Source organism: Pseudorca crassidens, chromosome 14, assembly GCF_039906515.1.
Source record: "Pseudorca crassidens isolate mPseCra1 chromosome 14, mPseCra1.hap1, whole genome shotgun sequence".
NCBI classification, from domain to species: Eukaryota; Metazoa; Chordata; class Mammalia; order Artiodactyla; family Delphinidae; genus Pseudorca; species Pseudorca crassidens.
The window spans coordinates 32,922,024-32,949,010 of NC_090309.1; the positions used below are offsets into that span (position 1 = coordinate 32,922,024).

Sequence of the window (26,987 nt, forward strand, 5' to 3'; positions counted from 1 at the left end):
GCGCCACCAGGGAAGCCCCATTTTTTAAATCTTAGTCTTTAGTACAAGACTTTTTTTTAATTGAAGGAGAGTGGATTTACCATACTATATTAATTTCAGGTGTGTAACATAGTGATTCAATACTTTTATATATTATACTCCATTTAAAGTTATTACAAAATAATGGCTATATTTCCCTGTGCTGTACAACATATCCTTGTTGCTTATTTAAACATATTCATTTTTATTAAAAAACATATTCTCTTGAATGTCTACCATGTGCCAGGCATTGTGCTAGGCCTGGAAGTGAACACAACAAACGAAGCACTGCAGTTTTTTTTTCGTTTAATGGCCACTGTTTTAGTTATCTATTGGATTTAGGGAATGTGGGCAGGCCTTATGCCCTGGGGACATCAGACATTGAACTTAGCTAATAATAAGTGGCATTTATTTCCTGTTATTCCTTGGGTGTGTAGCCTAAGGAGAAGGGATAGTTAGCAGAACAAAATGCAGGCACTCAGGCCCTCCAGGCAAATGCCACCCACTACATCAAAACTTCATTTAGAATTCTAATAAGAATGAGTACCCCTGGGCTTCCCTGGTGGCACAGTGGTTGAGAGTCTGCCTGCTGATGCAGGGGACACAGGTTCGTGCCCCTGTCCGGGAAGATCCCACATGTCGCGGAGCGGCTGGGCCCGTGAGCCATGGCTGCTGAGCCTGCGCGTCTAGAGCCTGTGCTCCGCAACGGGAGAGGCCACAACAGTGAGAGGCCCGCGTACCACAAAAAAAAAAAAAAAAAAAGAATGAGTACCCCTGTTTGAGTGAGGTGAACAGAGAAAATGAGGGAGGGCTTCACATAGGAAATAACATGAACGTTGGGTTTTGATGGGTGAATAGGAGTTCTTGAGGAAGAGAGTTCATGAGGAAAGCACAACAAAGCAGAAAAAATGCTGTTATTACACAAATTACTATTTAATTAAATTATCATGAGCACAAAGAAGGAAAAGCAGGGGGCTTGCTCTCATATGGGAAGTCAGGAAATATTTCCCTGAGGAAAGGCTCTGTGAGCTGAGACCTAAGGCTGGGTGGAGAGGAGATGGGGTGGGAGAGCACTGGAGCTGCATAGATCCTGGAGCAGGAAGGAGCCCAGGTCTTCCGGGAGCTAACAGAAGGCTGACAAGGCTGTTGAATTTCAGTGAGACAGTGGCTCAAAATGAGGCTAGAAAAGGCAGCAGGACCAGATGACCAAGGCCTTGCGGGTCATGGTGGGGCTTTTGGGACTTTTCCTAAATGTAACAGGAAGCTACTGGAGGTTCCCCTCATATTTAGAACGAGCACTGGCAGATTATGGAATGTTGCCAGAATAGTGAGTGTATGTTGAGTACAGTCATGAAGCTTATGAGGACAGTGGCAGATCACACAGTGCCTGAACCGAGCATTATTGTCTTCAAGATGTTTTCCCATCTACGATGGCAATAACGACAGTGAGACTAGCTGGGGCATGTGTGTCGGTGCTCTCAAGGACATCATACACATCACGTCATCTAGTGTAACCTTCTAGCAGTGCTATCAGGGAAGGATGTCATTCCCTTCATTTAACAGACGTAGGTGGAGACACTTGCCCAGCGTTACACAGGGGAGCTTGGATCAGAACCCGGGCAGTCTGGCTGCCACCTCTTGATGACAGGCATGCTTGATCTCCTCTCACTACAACCTTACGAACCAAGGCAAGGCAGGGCTCACTGGGCTCATTTTCCAGATGCAAAAAGGAGGCTCAGAGAGGCCACAGTAACCCCTGATTGCACAGCGTGTCAGAGGCAAAGCCAGGACTAGAACTGGATTCTCCAGTATTCTCACCAAGAGCCTCCCTGTTCCAGGAAAGGCTCGTATTAGAGGATAAACCAAACTCGGGACAGGCGTGGCTGATGACAACCTATATTTACTTTCTCTTGGTGCTGCAAATGCTCTAGTAATACTTGGGAGTGCAGATCCCTGCCCACGGAGCCCGCCCACGGAGTCACAGGCCGGCCACGGCGCGGCCACAGGAGGCCTCGTGACTCCTGACTGCATTCTGCGGGCGGAGCTGAAGGGGGCGCGCCGCAGCCACGCACCGGGGCCCAGGCTCCCTCCCGGGCTCTCTCTCTGAGCAGCTCCTCTCCTCCCTACATCGCAACAGGAAAGGGAGGGAGAGCCCGAGGTTGGCTCGGTTAGCCTAGGTCAGGTGGACCGCTTCTCACTTGCCCCCTCCTTTCATTTTCCTTTCCTGCCTGGGAGAGCAGCTATTTCTGGAGCAAAGCAGACGAGACCCTCGCTGGGAGGACGGAGGAGACGCGGCCGAGGCCGTAGCACCAGCTCGACACGGCGTCCCATCAGTTCCTCAGCCTCCCAGGCTGTGGGCCTGCTCTGGGGAGCTGGCATTTTCGGGTCTGAGAGGGACTGTTTGGTTTGGAGCGTGTTCCACTTTACCACAAAAATGAGTGACTTTTTTCCCCCTCTTTCTCTCTAAACAAAGGAGGGCCATTTGGTTTCCATAACTTTCATCATCTGACTCTTTCCTGGAACATCCACTTGGGAAGCAGGGCCCAAAGCCTTCCTCCTCGGCTGGGCCACATTTGGCTCAGGGGCCATGCCAACCTCATGGCCACCTCTGCCAAAGCCAGTGGTGTGGTGACATTTATGGGGTCATCATCGTCTGGAGGGCCTCAGTCCTCTGTCCACCGGTGGCCATTACACTGCTCGTTAGCACTGGGTGGGCGAGGAAAATGGACGCCGGGAGCTGGGAGGAAATTAGGGAGGGGCGGGAGTTCGAAACTAGACCTTCAGGGAATTTTTAGATGATCTATAAATATCAATGTCCTTGCCTTTTGCCAAAGGTAGTTCCGAATTCAGTGTATACCTACGACATAGGTGAATCCAAAGCATCTGTCTTACAAGAGTCTGATAATCGAACACAGCTTGATTTAAATCAGGATCTGGGGATCAACGAGTGTCCTTACACCAAAACACCAGACACCCAGGCTTGGGATCTCAGCATCCCTGAGGATGAGGACAAGGGGCACAGGGCCCGGTAGACTCCAGAGTCAAACAGATGCAGGTTCATATCCCAGGTCCTCTTACTAGTGTGTGACTGGGGACAAGTTCCTCGGCTGTGAACGTGATGCTATCATTGTGCGGGGTGGTGTGGGGAGTGAGAGAAAGTGCGTGGAAGTATGTTACTGGGCACTTAATGAACATTTACTAAACGTTACTCCACATTAGTACACGGGTATCCAAGCCTTTGAAACAGACAGTGAATGTGTGGTTTAAAATCAGAGGAACTGAAAATTAAACATTTCAAAACGTCTAATTGCTTGATTACATTGTTCTGTCAAACATCTTTTTAGGCATTAGTGATAGGGATAGAATAGTTAGTTAAATTAAATAGTTAGTTAGAAATCCTACTAGGGTATTGAAGATAGAAAGGGAATTTTAAGGGAGTCTGGGAGCCTGTTGTAAGCTACTGACCACTCAAGAAAAGAATCCAGTAACCTAGCAACAATCTACACTATCTTGAAGGAAGACCAGGCACATTCAAGCCACAAACCCTGAAAGTTAAAACACAAGACAATAGATATGGAGTCTGAATCTTGTTACTCGAAGTCAAGCGGTTAATGGTCTTTGAAGAGTAGCATTTTTGCATGTGGCCAAGAAAGGCTGAAAGGGGAAAGAAACTAGGTGAAAGGGGACATTATACGGAAACCTGAAATGAATTACCATATTTTAGTATATGTCACCACCCTTTTGCTAATATACATATGATTTAAATAGCTCCATAACAGTTCTGGTTAAACCATATAGAGTAAGGAGGTACTAATGATGTAAATAAGGAAGGTTTTTTGCGGTACACGGGCCTCTCACTGTTGTGGCCTCTCCTGTTGCGGAGCGCAGGCTCTGGACACGCAGGCTCAGCGGCCATGGCTCACGGGCCTAGCCGCTCCGCAGCATGTGGGATCTTCCCGGACGGGGACAAGAACCCGTGTCCCCTGCATCGGCAGGCGGACTCTCAACCACTGCGCCACCAGGGAAGCCCCCCACTATTTCTTTGATTATAAAAATGTAGCCCTCTTTGTTCTCAGGGCTGCACTCCCTTGCCTGCCCACCTGTGTCTCTCACAAGCCCCCAGTGCTAATAAACTCACTCTTTGCCTGCCACTTTGCCTCACGCTGAATTCTTTCTGCGACGAGACAAAAGAACCTCAGCTTCAGTAAGTCCTGACGCCAGGTGAGCAGTTTCAATTAAAAGACAGTGGGTTCAAGTCACCTCCTAAGTCAGAGATTGTGGGTTCAAATCCCAGTCTGAGTTTTGGCTGGGTTTTGAGCCCCATCCAAGAAGGATTGTGCTCTCATTAGGAATTCCTGGGAAAATGAAACGTTTTAGTGAATGTGTGTGTGTACATAGGTACATACACACAGGCTATTGTATCTACACGTACACACACATACATCTATATCTACACATACATCTATATGTATCTGTATTTATTCTATACTGATTTTGTGTAACACTATATACCCATGGTCTCATCTGACATTATTATTATTAATTTACAATTTGGGAAACTGAGGCTCAGAGAAGTTGGTTAATTGAGTTAGTATTGCACACTAATAAAAGAGCTGGAAATCGAGCCCAGGTTTTGTTGAAATGACTTGCCCATGGTCAACCCAGCTAGTTTTTTTTTTACAGATATAATTTAAACTAGTTAGCCATTTTATATTGTCATAGTCTCACAGCTAGTCTTATGATGCAGCTTGAAGTATACCAGGAGCTGAGTCTGGCAGTTTCGGAGGCAAACGATCAAGATTCTCCACGGGTGAGGTTGGATAGCAGTAGGAGGCTTGTCTTCCACGAGAGGCAACCAGGGTTGAGAAGCTCTGTGATAAGGTTCCGCTGTCTTCAGAGAGATCCTGACCTACTGTAATGAACCCATGTTCCAGAACCATACATGCAAATGTGTACATTCCCAGGTTTTGATCTTGGATCAATGTAATTCTTTTCAGACTGGTGAAGAAGTTCCAGAATTCTTCCCTGCAGTTCATAACTGTCTAATGGATTTGGGATAAAACCAGGATTAAAATTTATTAGCTAATTCAAACACCAATCACAGTGGATTCTTTCACAGGGCTGATTAAATAACTGAAATCCTTTCCAAGTCTTGGCAGTCCTTTCTTGATATAAATATTTATTTCTGGCCAAAAGGACAAGAAAAATAACCCTTAGTCTTATCTAAGGGAGCTTGTTGAAACCCTCCCAAAGCTGATGTAAGCTCCAAAGAAGAGTTTACATTCCTACTGTGACAAAATAGTGGAGGTTAGGGACTGAATGAGCTCACCCTGCCCTTTCTCCACATCTCCCCTGGGTCTAGGGAGATTTTTGGGGCACCCCTGAGCCAAGTATAACTGTTCAGCACCAAATTATCAGCTGGTTGGGGAATGTGTCTCTGAATTAAGACAGAACAGACAAGCTAGAGTTAGAATGAATGTTTCTACCTTTTCACCGACTTGAACAGTAACCAGCTTTTTAAAAAGTTCGACTTTTAAGATACTGTGCAGAAACCTGAAATAAAATGGTACTCAGTAGGACTCCAAGTTGATGAAATTCAAGTTGGCTTGAGCTTTCTGGGGTCCTAGCCAGAAAGGAGGTGGTCGATTACTCTACGGGGACTCCTGCAATGAAAATTCACACACATGGGGGTCTTACTGCGAAGCTAAGTGGGATTCCATGGCTTAGAGTAGAAAGAAGCTAACATTTATCAGGCATGTCCTATGTGTCAGCCCCCAGGCTGGAAGGTTTTCATAGATGGCTGAGATCACAAGCCCAAGGATTCTTTTGCTAGAAGACCTTAAACTCTACGTAAGGGGACCAAGCAGAGATTTTGAAGGTGCAGAGGGTGGCTTCTACTTGGAAAGGCTGAACAGTGGTTCTGAGGTCAGAGCAATGAGAAACAAGAGTCGGCACAGAATGGGAAGAGCCGGTAGTGAAGCACAGGTGGGTGAGGCCAAGTTGGGAACAATCCTCAGAACATACACGTCCGCTGTAACGTCCTCTCAGGCCCAGCTGAAGCCAGAGGGGTGCCTTTAATATGGCGGAACCAAGCTGGCCACCATCGTTTTCCTCAGACACGACCCACACCTATCTATCCATTCGCTAGCCTGGAGTTGTTGCAAGGTTTCCTTGGAAGCCCTCACTGGCTAGTTGCTATGATATCAGGTGATGAGCTTGGTCAGCAGGCTCCAGGTAAGTTCCCCGGGCTATACGTGATTATTTCCCCAGCTCCTGTGTGTGTAGGTGTCCAGGATAGTCTTTTAGTTTCCCTCCATGTTCTCTGGGGCAGATTAGAGTAGGAACCATGAGCACATTAAGAGCCTGGGCCCTGGAGTCCCATCACAGCTTGCTACCTACTGGCTGTGTAACCCTCTCATAACCCAGAGTTCTCACCTATAAGATGGAATAATACTCATTTCATACTCAGCTCATTTAATGAGATGATATGATTAAATGCTCAACACTTAATAAGCGCTCGACAAACGTCAACTATTACTGCTAAAGTGGGGGTACTTCTGGGCTCATTGCCTGAGGCACCTGTAAACCACGAGATGTGAAGGTGTGTACAAACTGAGTAGGTCTTGCAGAACTTATCTACTGGGTTGTGTCAGGGCTACATGATGTAGGCGTGACAAGAAGAGAGTCATCTATCCTAATAGGATCTCTGGGTGTGTATGTCATGCAGTGATCCTCAAATGGGGGCAGTTTTGTCCTTCAGGGGATAACAGGCAATGTTTGAGACAGTTTTGGTTGTCAAACTGGGGGAGGAGGGCTACTGGCATCTAGTGAGTAGAGATCAGGGATGACACTAAGTATCTTACAACGCACAAGGCATCCCTCTCCCCTTCAACAAAAAATTGTCTGGTCCAAAATGTCGATAGTGCCGAGGTTAGACATCCCGGTATAATGTCTACCATGGCTTTACACCTTTCTTTGGCCCATTGTAGAGAGTTCTGTAGATAGTACTGGGTGGTTCACAGCCCACCCCCGAGAATTCTGGTAGAATGTCCAGAAAAGTTCAGAGGTGTTAAAAGATTATGAGCAGAGGAGGGAGAGGGAGTAACAACCTGAGGGCCGTTGGAAGACGCCTGGCTGGAGTAAGGAAGAGAGTGTTTCTTAGCAAAGTCTTCCATGCAGGCTTTGATGGGTCCAGGTTTGCCTAGTGGTAGGTGGCACCCGAGCCACCCTGCTGGGTGGAGCTTTGCAACTGAAATGGGGGCACTCCAGAAGTGGGACTTAGATCGCTGTTGAGGCTCCAAGCTGACGTGGGTAGGAAGGCTGTAGTCAGAGCACCTCACCTACAAATACCAGTAGAGGACAAAGAGCTGAGTGCAGTCTTAGAAAAAGATAAGTCGGTTAACTTGAGCATTGTGTACACGAGGACCAAGATTACGTCACGGCCCCAGAAGTAAAAGGTGAGGGACCATGCATGCACTTCCAGAGGAGAGCAGGGATGGGAGCCAGCAGCCCTGCTGGTCTCTGGATTGTCTTTTGGGCGCTTACACATTCCCCAGTCCCGCACAAGGCTGGACCTCTGTGGCTCTGGACCCACTAGCTTTAAGAACTGGTCTTTAGCACAGCTAGTTGGACTTCTCAGGATATAAACTGCTTTCTTCTCATATTTACTGCTATTTTCAGTAATTATAAAAGTAATACACAGTGAGTGTGAGAAGTCTGAGAAATACAGAGACGTATATCCCTGGTGGTGCAGTAGTTAAGAATCCGCCTGCCAATGCAGGGGACACGGGTTCGAGCCCTGGTCTGGGAAGATCCCACTTGCTGCGGAGCAACTAAGCCCGTGCACCACAACTACGGAGCCCACATGCCACAACTACTGAAGCCCATGAGCCTAGAGCTCGTGCTCTGCAACAAGAGAAGCTACCGCAATGAGAAGCCCGAGCACCGCAACGAAGAGTAGTCCCCACTCGCCGTAACTGGAGAAAGCCCGCATGCAGGAACAAAGACCCAACGCAGCCAAAAATAAATAAAGTTTAAAAAAAGAATAGGGCTTCCCTGGTGGCGCAGTGGTTGAGAATCTGCCTGCTAATGCAGGGGACACGGGTTCGAGCCCTGGTCTGGGAGGATCCCACATGCCGCGGAGCAACTAGGCCCGGGAGCCACAACTACTGAGCCTGCGCGTCTGGAGCCTGTGCTCCGCAACAAGAGAGGCCGCTATAGTGAGAGGCCCGCGCACCGCGGTGAAGAGTGGCCCTCGCTTGCCACAACTAGAGAAAACCCTCGCACAGAAACGAAGACGCAACACAGCAAAAATAAATTAATTAATTAATAAACTCCTACCCCCAACATCTTCTTTAAAAAAAAAAAAAAAGAATAAAAAGAATGAAAATCCTTGGTAATCCTAACTTCCAGTGATAAACATTGTTAGTGCTATTTCAGAATTTTTTCTATGCATATTATTTTTCACATGATTGGAATCATACTACGCATAATGCTGTGGTATTTGGCATCATCTCTATCCAAAGTTAATAGGGACAGATTTAGGTATTGCAAGAAAACCGAATGAAGATAATGGGGCTCGGGGCTCTTGCAAAATATTTCCTCCTCTCAATAAATCTAGACCAAAAAATTCTTGACTGTTGACATTTACAAAACTTACAAATTATCTTCTAAGCAAAGCATCAACTTTTAAAACATTTGTGAGCTTGAGGTAAGAAAAGCGGTGCCCTTGAGACAGCTGTAATTTGCTAAGAAGAAATATATTTTTTAAAGCTTTGTTTTCACTTGGTTGAAGACAATTCAGGATTCATGCACAAGGTATGTGTCTCCTGACATACGAAGTCTTTCAGCTATGCACAGTTAGGTTTGGAAGGGTTCACCTTTGGAATTGGGATTGAGTGGCAAGTCTACTAAAATGGCTAAAGCCTTCCACAGGATCATGGCCATGAACTATGGCAAACACTGACCGTTCTTAAAGAACGCAGACCTATACAGAATCTTAGAGAAGCGGTGGGAAGGAGACCCCAGGCACACACTTGAGTAACAGTGGACGCCACTAAGTTGCTGTGGTATGCAGATTAGGAGACACCTAATCTTCCTTTCCCTCAGCAACACCCAACATTTCCTCTAAGTGAATGTTGAGCAAATATTTAAAGAATGTCAGTTTGAAGGGGGCACAGGTTATTAGCCTGCCTGGGGTTCCCAGGAGTCTGGCCCATCTCTATGTTAACCACTCTTTCTTCCACCATCCTACTGTAGTGACAGAGGAGCAGTATGGCATGAGGAAAGACATCATCACAAAAGTCCAGTCATCTGGTGCAGAATAGAGGGGGTGCCAACTTCCTCTATCAGGACAACAGGGCTGGGATAACAGCAGTTTCAGGGAAGTCCACAAGCAAATCTCTCCTCCAACAAATGCTTCAAAGAAGACCACTGTGTGCCAGAGTCCACAGGCAGCTCACAATTTTCATTTGGAAGCAACTGCACACTTGGTAGAACAGGGGCAAAGTCAAGTTTGACTGTCTTACCAGGCACTGCTGCAGTTAACTTTGGACTGTGTCAACTTGCCCTTGGAAGAAGCTCTTTTGCCCCTGAATGAAAATCTTTACCAGTTAGATACTTCTGGTGGCAACTTCTCTTTTATCCCCACCCCATCCCAGATTCCTGGGGGTTTTATCTGACCAAGCGAAAGTGCAGTAAATTTCCACTTATCTATATTTTTGTCTGGATCTGAAAGATAGAAACATGGACTAACACAGTCTTGGCAGGAGCCACTTCAGAAGCAACTGGGTGAGACCCAAACTCCCTCTGAAAGCAGGGGCAAAAGGGAAACATGGGCAGATACATGAAAGCCCGTGAAGTTTAAGAAAGAAGGACCATTTGGGGAACCAGAAGAGGTCGCTTCCCTGTGATCACACAGTCAGCTGCATATACTGACTTTTTAAAGCCTGGGCTCTTTGTTCTCTGGTCCAGGGCTTTTTTTCTTGAACCAGAGTTTAAGTCTTGACTCTCTAACATGCTCTGTGGCCTTGGGTAAATAGCTAAATCTCTCTGAGCTGAGGTTTCCTGTCTATACTATGAGGGGGAGCAGCGAAAATCAGGGCCTGCAACTCGGCACACATCAGAGTGATGTGGGCCTTCGGAATCAGGGGACCCAGGGACCCGTGGGGATCTGTGTTTAGGAAGCAATGTAGAGAAGCGGGCAAAAGCCTCCGGAGTAGACTGCCTGGGGTCCAAACTGCTTCCACCTCTGGCCATCTGGGTGACCTTGGGCACTTCATTTCTGAGTTTCAGTTCCCTTGTCAGCAAAATGGGGATACAAATAACTCCTCCCTCACTGGACTGCCGTGAGGATGAAATGAACTAGTTCAGGAACAGAACGGGGTAGGTGCTCAGCAATCAGTGGCTGCTGTCACTTGGATGAAGCTCCTGGGGGATTCTGATTAAGAATCATGAGACGAGATGCTCCTTTAGATCTCTTCATTCTGAGCTGCACAAAGTGACATTCTATCATCTTCATAAGACATCAACCCCCTACGAATGCATCCAAATTGCACTAAGTACCTTTTTCACCCACAGATGCAACACTCTAACCAGCGAGAAAGGAAACAATAGGCTCTTGTTTGGGAAGTTTGTGTTCTCCTTCCCTCTGCCCTCCTCCCCAACTGCCACCATAGGTGCACTTCAATGATCTCCTTAAGGGGCCCACAGCCCCCGAGGACCAGATGTTTTCTAAGATAAAGTATAGTTTCTGGATAACTGGACAGATTTTTAAAAACAAACACAATGGAAATCCTACATTCGAGTGAGCATTGTCTCTCATCCCCTTGGGAAGCGAGCCCCTCTTTGGAACTGTTAGAGCTGCTTTCATGACTAATGTTCAGTTTGAAAAAGATATCTTCAAAGGGGGCAACGTTTTATGCTTTGAGAGTGAACCAAAAGTAAACCAGAGCCATGCCTTGTGAATAAGACTGAAGATCAAGCTGAGAAACAAAATTTTGCATCAAAAAAGAAATGTGCCTATAAAACCAGGAAACTGATTTGTCACATGGCCTTTCAATTGAATTTTAGTAAGTTTGTTAAAAATCAGTTTCCTTTGTTTATAGTCGTACCTCATAATTTTCCATGCAACATCAGGATAGTCTAGCATGTTTTTCATTATTGTATTAGGAAAAACATTCATTTCTTATTTACTGTTCGTTAAAACGGATCATTTGTCAGCTCCTAACCCAGCGTCTCCTTTTTAGCATTCTAATCTCTCTACAAGTGGATTTCCAATTGAAAGTGGATCTTTCTTGGCACGATACACCGAATACTGGAGTAGGAAAAAGTGCATCCAGAATAAATAAAGTTTGTGTGAAGATTTCCAAGGTATTTTCTTGGCCAGGAGTGAGTTCAGCCTGGTGACTGGAGAACCAACCAAATGCTAAACTTAAGATGCGTGCTTGGCCTAAATAATTAACAAGAATTTTAAAGTTAAAATTTAAATAATGGTCGTGGTTTTTTTTTTTTCTTATGACGGAAGGGGCATAGGATCATAGAAAACCTAGAAAACTTAGATGAACAGAAAGAAGAAAGTAAAAACGAATAGTGGTCTCATTCAGAGGTAACTACTGTTAAAATCTGGTTGTGTGTCTTTCACGTTTCTCTCTCTCTCTGCATATAAATGTATGTGTCTAAAACAGGAATAGCATCAAGGCACTGTTTTGTAACTTATTTTTAACATGTGAAGCAGTATCGTTAACATCTTTCCCACGTAAGTAATTATTCATCTTTCCCCCAGTATTAATTATTTAAGGGTAAAGTATAATTTATATAACAAATTAACTACCGTTAAACATTTATGTTACCATTTAAATGTTTCCATTTGTTTACTTTCTTTCCTTCCTCTCCCTCCCTCCCTTCCTTTCTTGCTTCCATCCCAAATTCCTTCCTTCCTCCCTCCTCACCCCCTCCTCTCTGTCTCCTTTTTTCTTTTTGCCATCATAAGCAATATTATGATGAACATCTTGTAGCTGAGTCTTTGTTAACATTCTCAATCATTTCCTTTTGATGAAGTTGAAATTGAAATTCTGGGTCAAAGACTGTATAAAAGCAGTTGATTCATTTTAAGAATGGCCTTCCTGGGGAGTTCCCTGGTGGTCTAGTGGTTAGGATTTCAGGCTTTCACTGCCGGCGGCAGCGGAGGGGTTGGGCGGTTTGGGTTCAACCCCTGGTTGGGGAACCACGCAGCCAAAAAAAAAAAAAAAATTCCAAAAGATTCAATGGTCTCTCTCACCAATGATGAATGAAAACACTTTTTACTCTATATCTTTGCCCATATTGGGAATTGTATTTTTTGTTAATCTTTGCCAGTTTGATAGATTATTTTAATTTGTGTTTCTTTGATTACAGTGAGCATTTCCCACATGCTTATTTGCCATTATTTTTCTTGTAAATTTCCTTTTCATATCTTTTACCCATGGACGTGCTCACATTTTCTACTGATTTTAAGAGCTGTCTACATATTAAAGTTATTGATCCTTTGTTTGTTCTATGTCTTACAAATAATTTAGCATGTTTTCTGTTTCCCTTTAGATTTTTTGGAGGGGGGGAGGTTTAAAGAACTAAAAAATATGTACTCAAACCATTCAAATTTTCCTTCATGGTATCTTCTTTCAGTTATGCTTAAAAAGTCTTTCCCCACTGGAAAATTATGTAAATATTTATATTTGTTTCCTTCTAAAACTTCTATAGTTTCATGTTCACATTTAAATTTTTCATCTGGAATTTGTTTAGATGTAAGGTGTGAGATTAAAAATTGAACTGAATCATTTTTCTAAGAGGCTAGCCAGTTGTCTCAATACCATTTTTGAATAATCCACTCTTTTCCCACCGATAAGAAAGGTCATTTTATTTTATACTAAATTCACAGAAGTGCTTGGTTCTTTTTATGGACTTCGTTTTTCCTGTTCTGTTTGTTTTTCCTGTTCTGTTTGGTTTGCCTTTTGTGGCACCAGTCATACACTGTTTAAATTACTGCAGCTTTTTTATACATCTTAAAATCGGCTAGGGCAAGTTTCCACATTTTTCTTGGCTATTCTTAAATGTTTATTCTTCCATGTATGCACTTTAGAATTATTTTGTTAACTTCAAAAGTCCCATTGGACTTTTCATTGGGATTGTAGCAAAAGTAAATATTAATCTGAAGACAACCGGTATCTTTGCAATCCTCAATTGCCGCTCCATTGAATAATAGTGACAATGATAATGATAAATTAATATTAGCAGCCAACATTGATCGACTGCTTACTGCATGCTTGGCCCCGTTCTGAGCTCTAATTCTCACACTGAAACATCATAACAGTCCACCACAGGGGTGTTATTATTGCCATACTCATTTTACAGATAGAGAAATTGAGGCTTGGAGATGTTAAATACTGTAACTTGCCACGGTCACAAAGCTTTCAGACAGAAACAGGGTTCTTTTCCTGGGTGGTTCCAGTGTACGTTCTATGCCATGAGTCTATACTGCCTCTGTATTGACTTACATTTTCTTCATTTCCCTCACAGAGTTGTGTAATTTTCTTCCTATATGTCTCTACAAATTTCGTTAAATTAGTTCTTACCAGATCTTATATGTTGCTGCTGTATTTTTTCTGTGATGTTTGGTCATTGCTAGATCCTGGCAAAGCTATTGATTATTATAAGGGAGCTATTTATTTTGAAATCATCCAGTTTAATAACCTTCTTATTAGTGTAGTAGTCTGTTGATTCTCTTTTAGTTTTGCAGGACGACACAACCATCCTTTTAAAGTAATAACGTTTGGCTCCCGTTTCCTGTACTTACATCTCTCATTAGTTTTCTTGCATTACTGTAATACCCATAGCACTGTCTAATACAGTAGTCACTATCCACAGGTGGCTATTGACATTCAAGTTAATTAAAATTAAATGAATTTAAAAATTCAGTTCCTCAACTGCACTAGTCACTCTTCAAGTCCCCAGTAAGCCACATGTGGCTTGTGGCTACCATATTGGCTACATTTTAGAACATTTTCATTATCACAGAAAGTTCTATTGGACAGCACTGCTAAAACTTCCAGATTAATGTTAAATAATAATGGTGAAATGAGTTGTCCTGCTTTTTTCTTCCTAACTGTAAAGTTAATATCTCGATTTAGTGATTTACCATAAAATGATGTTGAGTTTTGAATTTAAATATCTGTATGTATTTTTTTATTATGTTAAAGAAGTCTTAACCTACTCCTAGTTTTCTAAAAGTATATATTTTAAAAATTTGGAATGGATAATGAACTTTAATGTCTTGTTGGCATCAAAAAATTTTGCTACGTGAGAGGCAAATTCCCCCTCATTCTCTAAAATTATCTTACTTATCCTGGTCCTTTTTAAATACATTGCTGGATTTTGTTTACCAATATTTTATTTATGTTTGTCATCAAAGAAACTGATTTCAAATATTTTCTACTACTAGTGTCTTGTCCAGTTTTTTTAAAAAATCAAGATTATATAATTTTCATAAAATGAATTAAAACCCTTTTTCTCTATTTCTTTTCTCTGGAAGAGTATGTATCAGATATGAGTCATCTGTCCCTTAAAGTCTGGTAAAACTTAGATGAAAAAAATCTGGGTCTGGTGCTTTAGTTGAGGGGTACGATTTTCTCATCTCTCTCTTCCAGTTCATGCATTTCATCTTCATCTGTGTCTAATCACACTCCTTAGTCTATCCATTAAGTTGTATTTCAGTGAATGAACTTCTTCAGCTCTAAAATTTACACTAGGTTCTCTGCAAATGTGCCTTTGTTGAATGTTCTTCCCCTTTGGTCTGTTTGATTTCTTCACACACTTTATTGCATTTTTTAATTGAAATTAGTTGATGTACAATATTATGTTTCAGGTGTACTACACAGTAATTTGACATTTTCATACACTATGAAATGAGCACCGTGATAAATCTAGTATCCATCTGTCCCCACACAAAGTCATTACAATATTATTAATCATATTCCTTCTGCTGTATATTAAATCCCTGTGGCTTATTTATTTTATAACTGGAGGTTTGTATTTCTTAACTCCCTTCACTTATTTCACCCCCACCCCCCAACCTCCCTCCTCTCTGGCAACCACCCATTATTTTCTCTGCATCTAGAAATCAGTTTTCATTTTGTTTTGGTTGTTTGTTGCTTCTACATCTTGGCTATAAATAATGCTGCAATGAACATTGGCATGCATATATCTTTTCAAATTAATGTTTTCTTCAGGTAAATACTCAGAAGTGAAATTGCTAGATCATATAGCAGTTCTATTTTTAAGTTTTTGAGGAACCTCCATACTGTCTTCCACAGTGGCTACACCAATTTACATTCCCACCAACAATGTACAAGGGTCCCCTTTTCTCCACATCCTTGCCAGCACTTTATCTTTTGATGATAGCCATTCTGACAGGTGTGAGGTAGTAACTCCTTGTGGTTTTGATTTGCTTTCCTCTGATGATTAGTGATGTTCAGCATCTTTTCATGTGCCTGTTGGCCATCTGTATGTCTTGTTTGGAAATATGTCTATTTAGATTCTCTGCCCATTTTTCAATTGGGATGTTTATTGTTTTTGATGTTGAGTTGTATGAGCTCTTCATATATTTTGAATATTAATCCCTTATCAGATATATAGTTTACAAATATCTTCTCCCATTCAGTAGGTGGCCTTTCCTTTTGCTGATAGTTTCCTTTGCTGTGTAAGAGCTTTTAGGTTGGTGTATTTGTTTATTTTTGCTTTTGTTTCCCTTGTGTGATGAGACAGATCCAAACAAATATTGCTAAGACAGACGTCAAAGAGAGTACTGCCTATGTTTCCTTCTAGTTTTATGGTTTCAGACCTTACATTTAAGCCTTTAATCCATTTTTGAGTTTACTTTTGCATATAGTATAAGAAAGTAGTCCACATTGATCCTATTGCATACAGTAGTACAGTTTTCCAAATACCACTTATCGAAGAGGCTGTCTTTTCTCATTGTATATTCTTGCTTGCTTTGTTGTAGATTAATTGACCATATAAGCATGGATTTATTTCTAGGCTCTCTATTCTGGTCCATTGATCTATGTGTTTGTTTTCATGCCAGTACCATATTGTTTTGATTACAGTAACTTTGTAGTATAGCTTGAAATCAAGGAGTGTGACAACTCTAGCTTTGTTCTTCTTTCTCAAGATTGCTTTGGCTATTTGGGGTCTTTTGGGTTTCCATACAAATTTTAGAGTTATTTGTTCTAGTTCTGTGATAAATGCCACTGGCATTTTGATGGGGATTGCACTGAATCTGTAGATTGCCTTGGGTAGTATAGTCATTTTAACAATATTGATTCTTCCAATCCATAAGCACCAAATATCTTTCCATTTGTTTTGTCAGCTTGAATTTATTTCATCAATCTCTTACAGCTTTCAGAATACAAATCTTTTTCCTCTTTGATCAGATTTATTCCTAGGTATTTTATTCTTTTTGATACAATTGTAAACGTGATTGTTTTCTTAATTTCTCTTTCTGATAGTTAATAATTAGTATTTAGAAATGCAACATATTTCTGTATATTACTTTTGTATTCTACCACCTTACTGAACTCATTTCAGTTCAAATGGTTTTTGGTAGTGTCTCTAGAATTTTCTATGTATGGAACCATATCATGTGCAAACAGTGACAGTTTTACTTCTTCCTTTCCAATTTGGATTCCTTTTATTTCTTTTTCTTTTCTGAGTGTTGTGGCTACGACTTCCAATTCCATGTTGAATAAAAGTGGCAAGAGTGGGATCCTTGTCTTGTTCCTGATCTTACAGGAAATGCTTTCAGCTTTTCATCATTGATTATGATGTTGCCTATGGGTTTGGCATACATGGCCTTTATTATGTTGAGGTATGTTACTTCTATGCCCATTTTCTGGAGAGTTTTTACCATAAAAGTATGTTGGGTTTTGTCAAAAGCTTTTTCTGAATCTATTGAAATTATATGGTTTTTATTCTTCAGTTTGTTAATGTGGTGTATTATGTTGATTGATTTGTGGATACAGAACCATCCTTGTGTTCCTGGGATAAATCATACTTGATCATGGTGTATGATCCTTTAACGTATTGTTCAATTCAGTTTGCTAATATTTTGTTGAGGATTTTTGCATTTATGTTCATCAGTGATATTGACCTGTAATTATTTTTGTGGTATCTTTGTCTGGTTTTGTTATTAGAATGATGTTGGCTTTGTAGAATGAGTTCAGGAGAATTCCTCTTCATTTTTTTTGTTTTTGGAACAGTTTGAGAAGGATAGATGTTAACTCTTCTTCGAAGTTTGGTAGAATTTCCCCGTGAAATTGTCTGGTCCTAGACTTTCATTTGTTGAAAGTTTTTTAAAGTAACGATTGAATTTCATTACTGGTCATTATTAGCTTGTTCATATTTTCTATTTCTTCCTGATTCAGTCTTGGGAGATTGCACATTTCTAGGAATTTATCCATTTCTTCTAGGTTGTCCATTTTATTATCATATAATTGTTTGTATTGGGTGGGCCAAAAGGTTTGTTTGATTATTTCCGTAAGATGTCTCTAGTAGCACTTAGTTGTCTTTAACTTCATTCAAAACAGTTTTGTTAGATTGTATGTGACGGCAGTCATATCAGCGTGCATTTAAAAAAAGACTATCAAAATTGGTGAATTTTTGTGTAGCCATTTGAATATTGAAGATGGAAGAAAAAAAGCAACATTTTGGGCATATTATGCTTTATTATTTCAAGAAAGGTAAAAATGCAACTGAAACACAAAAAAAGATTTGTGCAGCATATGGAGAAGGTGCTGTGACTGATCGAACGTGTCAAAAGTGGTTTGCGAAGTCTCATGCTGGGGATTTCTCACTGGACGATGCTCCACAGTCGGGTAGACCAGTTGAAGTTGATAGTGATCAAATTGAAACAATAATTGAGAACAATCAATGTTATATTACGTGGGAGATAGCCGACATACTCAAAATACCCAGATCAAGTGTTGAAAATCATTTGCATCAGCTTGGTTATTTATGTTAATCACTTTGGTGTTTGTGTCCCACATAAGTTAAGTGGAGAAAAACCTTCTTTACCATATTTCCACATGCGATTCTCTATTGAAACGTAATTAAAACATTCCATTTTAAAAACAAATTGTGATGGGTGTTGAAAAGTGGATACAATGTGGAATGGAAGAGATCGTGGGGCAAGTGAAATAAACCACCACCAACCACACCAAAGGCTGGTCTTCATCCAAAAAAGGTGATGTTGTATATATGGTGGCATTGGAAAGGAGTCCTCTATTATGAGCTCCTTCCAGAAAACCAAATGATTAATTCCAACAAGTACTGCTCTCAATTAGACCAACTGAAAGTGGCACTCGACGAAAAGTGTCCAGAATTAGTCAAAAGAAAACGCACAATCTTCCATCAGGATAACACAGGACCGCATGTTTCTTTGATGACCAGGCAAAAACTGTTACAGGTTGGCTGGGAAGTTCTGATTCATCTGCTGTATTCACCAGACATTGCACCTTCAGATTTCCATTTATTTCAGTCTTTAAAAAATTCTCTTAATAGAAAAAATTTCAATTCCCTGGAAGACTGTAAAAGGCAACGGGACCAGTTCTTTGCTTAAAAAGATAAAAAGTTTTGGGAAGATGGAATTATGAAGTTGCCTGAAAAATGGCAGAAGGTAGTGGAACAAAATGGTGAATAAAGTTGTTCAATAAAATTCTTGGTGAAAATGAAAAATGTGTCTTTTATTTTTTCTTAGAAAAACCGAAGACACTTTATGGCCAACCCAGTGGTAATCTCTTATGATCCTTTGTTTTTCTCTGGTGTCGGTTGTAACTTCTCTTTAATTTCTGATTTTATTTATTTGGATCCTCTCTCTTTTTTTCTTGATGACTTTGGCTAAAGGTTTATCAATTTTGTCAATCTTCTCAAAGAAACAGCTCTTACTTTCATTGATCTTTTCTACTGTTTTTTAATTCTCTGTTTTATTTACACTCTGATCTTTATTTTTCCTTCTAGTAACTTTGGGTTTTGTTTGTTCTTATTTTTCTAGTCCCTTTAGGTGTAAGGTGTTGACTGTTTATTTGACTTGTTTTCTTGTTTTTAGACACTTTAAATGTGTTTATTTTACATCCTCTTTCAAATTGCTCTTTAGTCTTCTTGCTTGCTCTCCGTTTTCTTTCATCTCTTATCGTATGATTTATCATTTGGTGCAGTGAGCCCATCTTCAGAGGGGGTTATGGCTTCAGGAGTGGTGTAGGTTGGACTGGATGGATACTGCCTCTGCCAGGGCCACAGGGATCTGGATGGCCACGGACATATTTTGGAGTTAGTTTCCTGACTTGGTGCTTCTGTATTATGCGGCTGGTAAAGCATCTTACCTTTATTCCCCTGCCTGCTTCCTTGAATCACTGAGCAGCTTTCCCTGTCCCCATTCAATGTCTAGTACAGCCCTCAGAGCCTGATTTCTACAGGGGGTTCTGCTTTTGCCTGCTTGTCTTGCTGGTGCCCTGTATCTACATCAGTAGCAAGATCACAGCCTGAAGGCCCCTCAGGCCCAGAGCGCCCAGAGCTTTGCTTTCTGCTTAGATTTTGTATTCCCTTTTTGTCTCCTGTGCCTGGGGGTTTCCTCCTCATTCCCTTGAGCAAGGCCACATGTCACAACTTTTAAAATCATATTTTATGCAGAACTTTGGATCTATTATATTGACCAGAAACAAGTCCAGAAATTGTTTTAGATTCCTAAGTGGTTGATTTGTTTACTTTCTTTTTAAGCAAAGGCAAGGAAAGCAGGAGAGACATAGGTATTAACCTATGCTTTTAATTTTCTGGTTATATTTATCATCTAAGAATATATTTAAACAACTTCAACATTTTGGTATTAATATGTTGGTGTTTTATTTGTGTCTTAGTGCAATAATGTTAAAGGGTGTTCATAGTTTTTTCAATTTGTTATTTATTTATTTTTTGCAGTACGCGGGTCTCTCACTGTTGTGGCCTCTCCCGTTGCAGAGCACAGGCTCTGGACGCGCAGGCTCAGCGGCCATGGCTCACGGGCCCAGCCGCTCGCGGCATGTGGGATCTTCCCAGACTGGGGCACAAACCTGCATCCCCTGCATCGGCAGGCAGACTCTCAACAACTGCGCCACCAGGGAAGACCTCAATTTGTTATTTTTTATTTAACTGTTTTTCTTTATATAATCTGCTACAAATAATACTTTATTTGTTGAAGACTCCAAGGCTTATATCGTAACAGCCATAGCTTCATTATCCGGCCTGCAATGAGTCTTATTATGGTTGATAAGGGCACTTCTATTCTCTTTTTTTGTTATAAAATGTAATGCAGTATTTAGGAAAAAATCTTGAAAGAGGAAATATATACTATAAAAATTAAAACAGATAATTTAAAACTTGGATGTAGAAGTGGGAAAGGAGAATGGGAAAAGTAAAAGAATCTAAATTTATTTTATTTTATGGGGACAACTCAATGAGATACTTACATTCATATGGTTGGTAGAAAAATGTAGAATTGAATATGTTGCATTTTAAAATTTATTTATCTTTTCTGTCCTCCACAGTTTCTTGTTCATATTATTTACTGAATGTAAAAGAACAGATGAATTAATAAATGAATGACAATTTTTTTTCAAATTCCAATATTTTCCCCTTAGCTAGAATATTTTTAATAACTATTTGTTTGAGTTCAGGAGTGTTACTTGCAGCATATAATGTGGTTGAGTCACTGCCTTTCTTTTCTCCAAACTGTCAGCTGGAGGCACAATTAGGTTTGTGGTTTAAGCTAAATCCCTACCCCAAAGGCCTTTATTCCTTTTTGATTATGGAACAGGTGGAGAGCCCGTGCGGGTGTTTGCAAGTTTGTATTAGGAAAGGAAGAGAAGCTAGTTTCCCAAGAAATAAAATTGCATGGAGAAGCTGGAAAATATGCATTCAATATGTCCCTCTACGAATCCATAGTAAATTTGCATTTTTTTGTTATCTTCATATAGCATCTCTGCGTAACCTTTCAAGGAATGGCAACGCTACACCCCATGTCCATTCATGTCCAGAGAGGGGTTGGGTCCAAAGCCTTGCTTGTCTGGGAAGCCTTCTTTGGAAGGTGTTGGTGTCTTTTGAGTTTAACCCTCAGGAGTTTCTGATCTTAGATTTAAGATTCTGGTTAAGGAGAGAGGGAAGGCGGACTTGGATGACATCACAAATTAAAGGGGAAAAAAAGGAAGGACTCTAGAGGGTGCACGTCCAACTTTCACACTGTGACTTCTTGGGGATACTTCAAGATGTTTTCAAACAGCGTGGACTTTTTGGATACGTGAAGGCATTTCCAAGTATCAAGAAAAAATAACTGACTGTTTCAAATCTTTGGAATTATTCCAAATTCAGGAATCCCAGATGTTTGTAGAGATGCCATTGCATACCTCTGTTTAAATATTGAAGTGGGTTTCAAGATGCTATAGAGGGGAAAAGGCATACCCTTCAAGTCTTCCGTTTTAAAAACAGTATAGTACCTACTCCGTAACGCTATCAGGAGGACCAAACTAGCGTGAATGGTTAGTCAATAAGCTTGAGTATCCTTTCCTTCCTCTTTGCTCTTTCTACCTCCCAGGGCAGTTGTGGCAAAAAGATGTGTGGTATTTAAAATGTCATAGCACTACAGAAAATACAGTATGTTATTACTGTTTATCGCTGCAGATACTGAACCAATAATTATCTGTGTGATGAATGCCAGATGTAAATAATAACCAGGGCTCCTGGCATTTGTCTTTCCATCATCTGTCTCCCCATCTTTCCTGGACAGCAATCTGAATCACACACGTCTTTAAATTAAGAACTTGCCTGCTACAAATGTCTTGCGAAAGTGCCAATGTTATGACAAGTCATTTTTTTCCCATGAAATGCACTTAGTTTTACTTCCATATGCCTGTATTTCAGGTCAGGTATTCACCCTGATGAGAACTTTTTGGCGACTCCAAAGCAAGAATCATCCAGATTGAACAAACTTCCAGAATCTACACATGCAAGTCGCACAGTTTGGCTTTTAGTTTACTCAGAATTAATACATTTAGACCATTTATTTTTCCCTCTTGTGCTTGAGAGTCCCGAATACCTTGTTAAGGAACATCAAGCTTCGTAAGCCCTAAGCAGCCAGGGCCTGCACTGACGGCTGAGAGTTTTGAACTTGGTACAAATGCTGGTGGACTGGAAAACAAGTGCCTGCCGCCTCTCCTGATGGGAGCAAGGGCGCCGCAGTGGCTAGCTATGCCCTCGTTGGTGGCCTTTCTAGCAGGGAAGACCCTTCTCTGTAGTTTCCTGTGTGTGGCCTCACTAGAAGATGGAGCTGGGGAGCCCTTCCCCGAAGCAGGCGAAGCAGGTGGTAGAAACCCCCAAACTCCACGAGAACTTACTGAGCGTCACTGACTCGTTGATCTTGAAGCTGCAGAGGACCCTGTCCACGTTGCGGGCGTGTCGGAAGCCGTTACCTCTGACAACTACTTGAAATGATTCTGAAACAAAGAATAATGACACGACACCTTCATGGACTGCACACCGTTAACCTTAAGTTTCCCATCTGCCCTGGTTTAGGGAGTCTGTTAACTATTTCACCAGGCTTAAGATATTAAAAAAATCAGTTCAGGCTGGGAAACAGAAGCATACGTGTGGGAGCCTTTTGCCACCTATTCACTACCTTCTCACTAGTTGTTCACCAGGATGGCACAGAACTTCTTACTTTGAATTTCCACCTTGCCTTTGCCTTTACTCTTCCTCCTAGCTGGAATGCCTCCCCCACCCCCCACCTGTGTCCTGCAAACCTTACCCATCTCTCAAGTCCTGGCAGTTTTAAAACCTATGATCTCTGCCACCAGAAGGCCACGGGGGAGGGACTCTCCACTTCGTCAATCCTCTTGTGTCTCTTTTACATATTGGATGCCGAGGAAAGGATTTATTTAGGACTACAGGTGCCTAGCGTTTTTGAAAACCACTACCTGTGGGCATTCACAGTCTGTCCCAAATAGTGTAGCATGTGATTATGTACTGTCTGGTGTTGTTCTTTTGTCTTTTCTTCCACAACTAGAAAACCTTCCTTTACGTTTAGAAATTGTTTGATGAAGCTTCAGCTCTGCTGTCTCTGCAGGGCACACAGTAGGAGCACCTAGTGTTACGCAGGAATAATTGTACTCAGCAGGGGATCGAAATCTTGCTTAGGGGTCAGCAAGCATTGCCCGTTTGAACTGACATTGGCCCTTAGTGCACTTAGAACTCTCTTCTCTCAAAGTAGGGGAGATGATATATCTCTGCGGGTCTCTAGCCCTGCATGTGAATTTCATGTTGGCATAATTCATGTTGAGTTAACACGTTAATAAAATATTGATAAAGCAAAAATAATGATCCTCTATACTAGTCTTACTAAGAGAAAAAAACCAGCTAATTAATTCATTAAATGTTTAGGAATATTTGCTTAAGTTTGATGGTAACTAATAGCCAATACTCCATTTTCTTTGATCTTTGTCATCTTTTTGTGTGTAAAAATTGGGGCTTGGGGTAATGCTGTGTGGCATATAAAAAAGAAAAAGACTAAAAGTTAGAGGTTAAAACGCAGTATTGGTGAAAGTTGATCTGGAAGTGTAAATTGCTACCCAGATGGAGATTTTCACTGGAGGATGAATGGAATTAAAAGACTAGCATATGGGACTCTTCCAAACTTTAATAAACGTCATGAATCTATGTTACCTTCATTCTGGGGAAACTAATTTAGACATCATGTTTGCCAAGAGAATAATAACTGATATCAATTGCTCCCTCTTCGTGTGCCAGGCCCTGTGCAAAGCGTTGTATATGTCTGATGTCACTTAAACCTCACCACAGGGAGGTACAAATGAGAAAACCAAGCGTAGTGAGGTTAAGTAACTTGTCCAAGATCACATGGCTGGTAGCTGTCAGAATCAGAACCGGAATCCAGGTCTGGCGAGTATCAAATACCTTAGGACTCAGTCATCATGTTCTTTACTGTTATGCTAAAATGTCTTGTGACATATGACTCATTTAGAGATTGACATTGTGATCTTTTAAAAAGCTTATTTTATTTTTACTTTAGACAGGCTTTTCCATTTTGCGGAAAAATGGAGCTGGCCCAGCTGGGAAGCAGGAAACCAAAACCGAAGTAAAAGAAGCCGGAGGCACTAAGTGTGCCACAAGGAGAAACAAGTTAGAACAGAATGCGGTTTAGAGGTATCAACGACCTTCCCTGTAAGGAAATGGAGATTTCTGACGTTGTAAATGACTTGCCCAAGATCATGCAATCTGTAACTGGTAAGCAGCAAAACTTGGACTTGTACCCACCAGCATTCACTGCCGTAGTTTTGAACTATATTAAGGTTCAGAACTTAACGATGGTTTTTCAGGACCATAGTCCTATGAGTATTAAGGATTTAGATATGCATGTCGATGCATATATACGGTTGCTAAGTTTAGGAGGATGGACTAGATGGTTTTCTTTAGATGTCTGCCTGGCACGTGACCGATGACACAATTGGCTCAACAAGCATTCTATTAGGTGTCAAGCATTGTGGAAGAATCTTATCGCATCTTGTTTACTCAATTTAGCCTATAGATACCCATTTCTGGTTTTAGTCTGAACGCCAGACATCCAGAAGTCTGCCATTGGATGCTTTTGCTGCTTGCAAATGTTTTCTGCCTCGCTGCTCTGCCTACTTCTCTTGTCTCCTCAAAGATCAGTGGAAGGAGAGAAGATTCTGGAAACGCAGGCCATGTGCCAGCTCTCTTCTCTAACACCGTGTCCTAGCATAACCTGTTCTGCTGCTGAGTCCTCAGTGAGAGAGGATGCCAGCATGGCTGCTTGGCCAGCCCTCAGGGTGTTAGGGAGGAAGACAGCAGAAACCCAGGGACAGCCATGGTGGAGACGGAGCAATCCAACCCCCGAGGCGCGGGGAGCAGATGAAGGAAAGGATGCCCTGGGAGGCACACCAGAGCAGAGGCGAGCTCCCACCAGTTTCTGTGTGAGGATGCACATTCGGCCTCCAGAAGCGCCTGCGCATCTGCCCCGGCGGCCCGACTGGAATGTCAGCCCTTCACACGTAGAAGGTACGTAACAAAACCCTGTCAAGTGAATCTGTCAGCAAGAGAGAGCCGGGACACACCAGAACCAGGACATACTGATTTAATTCAGTGTGTCCACAAAGCCCTGAACCTGTCTCTCACCATACGTACATCTAAGTGTTTTTAGGCAGCGTGCACGTTGGTTTACAGCTCCTACAAGGAGTGCCTAGGGACTGGAGGGCATTAGGGAGGAATTTCTACTGGGAAATGATCTTTTACCTAATCTTTTAAGATACATATTCTTTAAGTTATCTTTAAGGTATAGGTTCATTATGATTCTTTTCTCACTTTACTCTCAATTATAATTTAAGCTTCCTGATGGGAGAGGCCATCATATCTATTTCTTTAGAATCTTTGGCCGTGCCTCACCCAGGGCTGAGTCAGTCTCAGTGTAAGCTCGTTTCACGAACAAATAAATGACATCTTGGTATAGAAAGGGAGAAAGGGGAGGAGAAGGTGGTCATTTATTCAGGTACCAGTCAGATCTAATCCTGTTTGTTTCCTGAGGCGTAATCAGGTCATTGAATGAAAAGATGCTCAGCGTCCTTGGTTATTAGGAAAATGCAAATCAAAACCACTCCACACTCGCTAGAATGACTATAATAAAATAGGTGGACAATAGTAAGTGTTGGTGAAGAAATGAGAAGCCTCATACATTGCTGGTGGGAATGTAAATTGGTGCAGCTGTTTTGTAAAGTAGTTGGCAGTTCCTCAGAAAGTTAAACATAGAATTACCATGTGACCCAGAAATCTCATCCTATACTCAAGAGAATTGAAAACATATGTCTACACAAAAACTTGTACATATATTACACAATAGCATCATTCACAATAGCCAAAAAAGTGGAAACAACCCAAGTATCCACCAAATGATGAATATGGTATTCCCACAATGGAATATTATTTACCCACAAAAAGTAACAAGTTCTGACACGTGCTATGACATGGATGAATCTTGAAAACATTATGCCAAATGAAAGAAACCAGACATGAAAGTCCATCTATTGTATGATTTTATTCTATTTCATTTCCATGTGAATAGTGCAGATTAGCAAATCCAGAGAGACAGAAAATTGACTGGCCAGGGCTGGGGAGAGGAAGGAATGGGGAGTGACTGCTTAATGGGTACAGGGTTGCTTTTCAGGATAATGAACATATTCTGGAATTACACAGTGGCTATGGTTGTACAACTTTGTGAGTGTATTAGACATTACTGAATTGTACTATTTGAAAGGGTGAATTTTAGGATATGTGAATTATAGCTCAATTTTAAAAAAGAAAAAACTTAAGGTCAATGAATAGTTTGATAAACTTATTCTGTTTGCTTTTTTTTTTTTTTGGAAATGTGAACACATAGTTTTGCGATGACCTCAATAAAGATCACCTATCAACCACTGTATCTGAAAATGAGACATCTGTATATTCACCATGTGCTCTGGTCACCTAAGACTTTTGTGTAAAATTAGTGATATTTCCATCTTGAGAGTTAGCTTCAATTTGCTCTCCTATTAAATGCTATTGTAACATGTAACATCTAAAATATAATATAGAGCTGGATGTGTATTAAGTGCTTTCTGATGCCTAAATTACTCTAAGGTTTTTATTTTATAGCTATTTACTTATAAGAATTTTAGTGAGGTGTAACTGACATACAGTAAGTTGTATGTAAAGTGTATAATTTGATAAGTTTTGACACAGGTATACAATCACGGGGTGATACCACAATAAAGATGGTGAACACATCCACCACCCTCAGAAGTTTCCATGTGCCCCTTTGTAATCTCTTCCTCCTGCCCTGCCCCACACCATGTGAC

At 41.3% G+C, this 26,987-nt stretch overlaps 1 protein-coding gene and 1 long non-coding RNA gene across 6 annotated transcripts in view; one reads left to right on the plus strand and one right to left on the minus strand.

Annotated features, from left to right (window-relative positions):
- The window catches only part of ANTXR1 (ANTXR cell adhesion molecule 1), a 245,461-nt gene that overhangs the window by 132,391 nt on the left and 86,083 nt on the right, over positions 1-26,987 (minus strand). For all 5 annotated transcript variants that reach the window (XR_010934482.1, XM_067704842.1, XM_067704845.1 and 2 more), the window contains exon 10: positions 22,464-22,562. Coding sequence is in view for 4 of the 5 variants with exons in the window: in XM_067704842.1 (XP_067560943.1) it covers positions 22,464-22,562 (99 nt within the window). In the remaining variant the exon portion in view is untranslated. The remainder of the gene's footprint in view (positions 1-22,463; positions 22,563-26,987) is intronic.
- LOC137206148 (uncharacterized) lies at positions 24,897-26,816 on the plus strand. Its single transcript, XR_010934483.1, has 3 exons — positions 24,897-25,158; positions 26,318-26,367; positions 26,531-26,816. It is a non-coding gene; the product is annotated as an uncharacterized lncRNA (long non-coding RNA).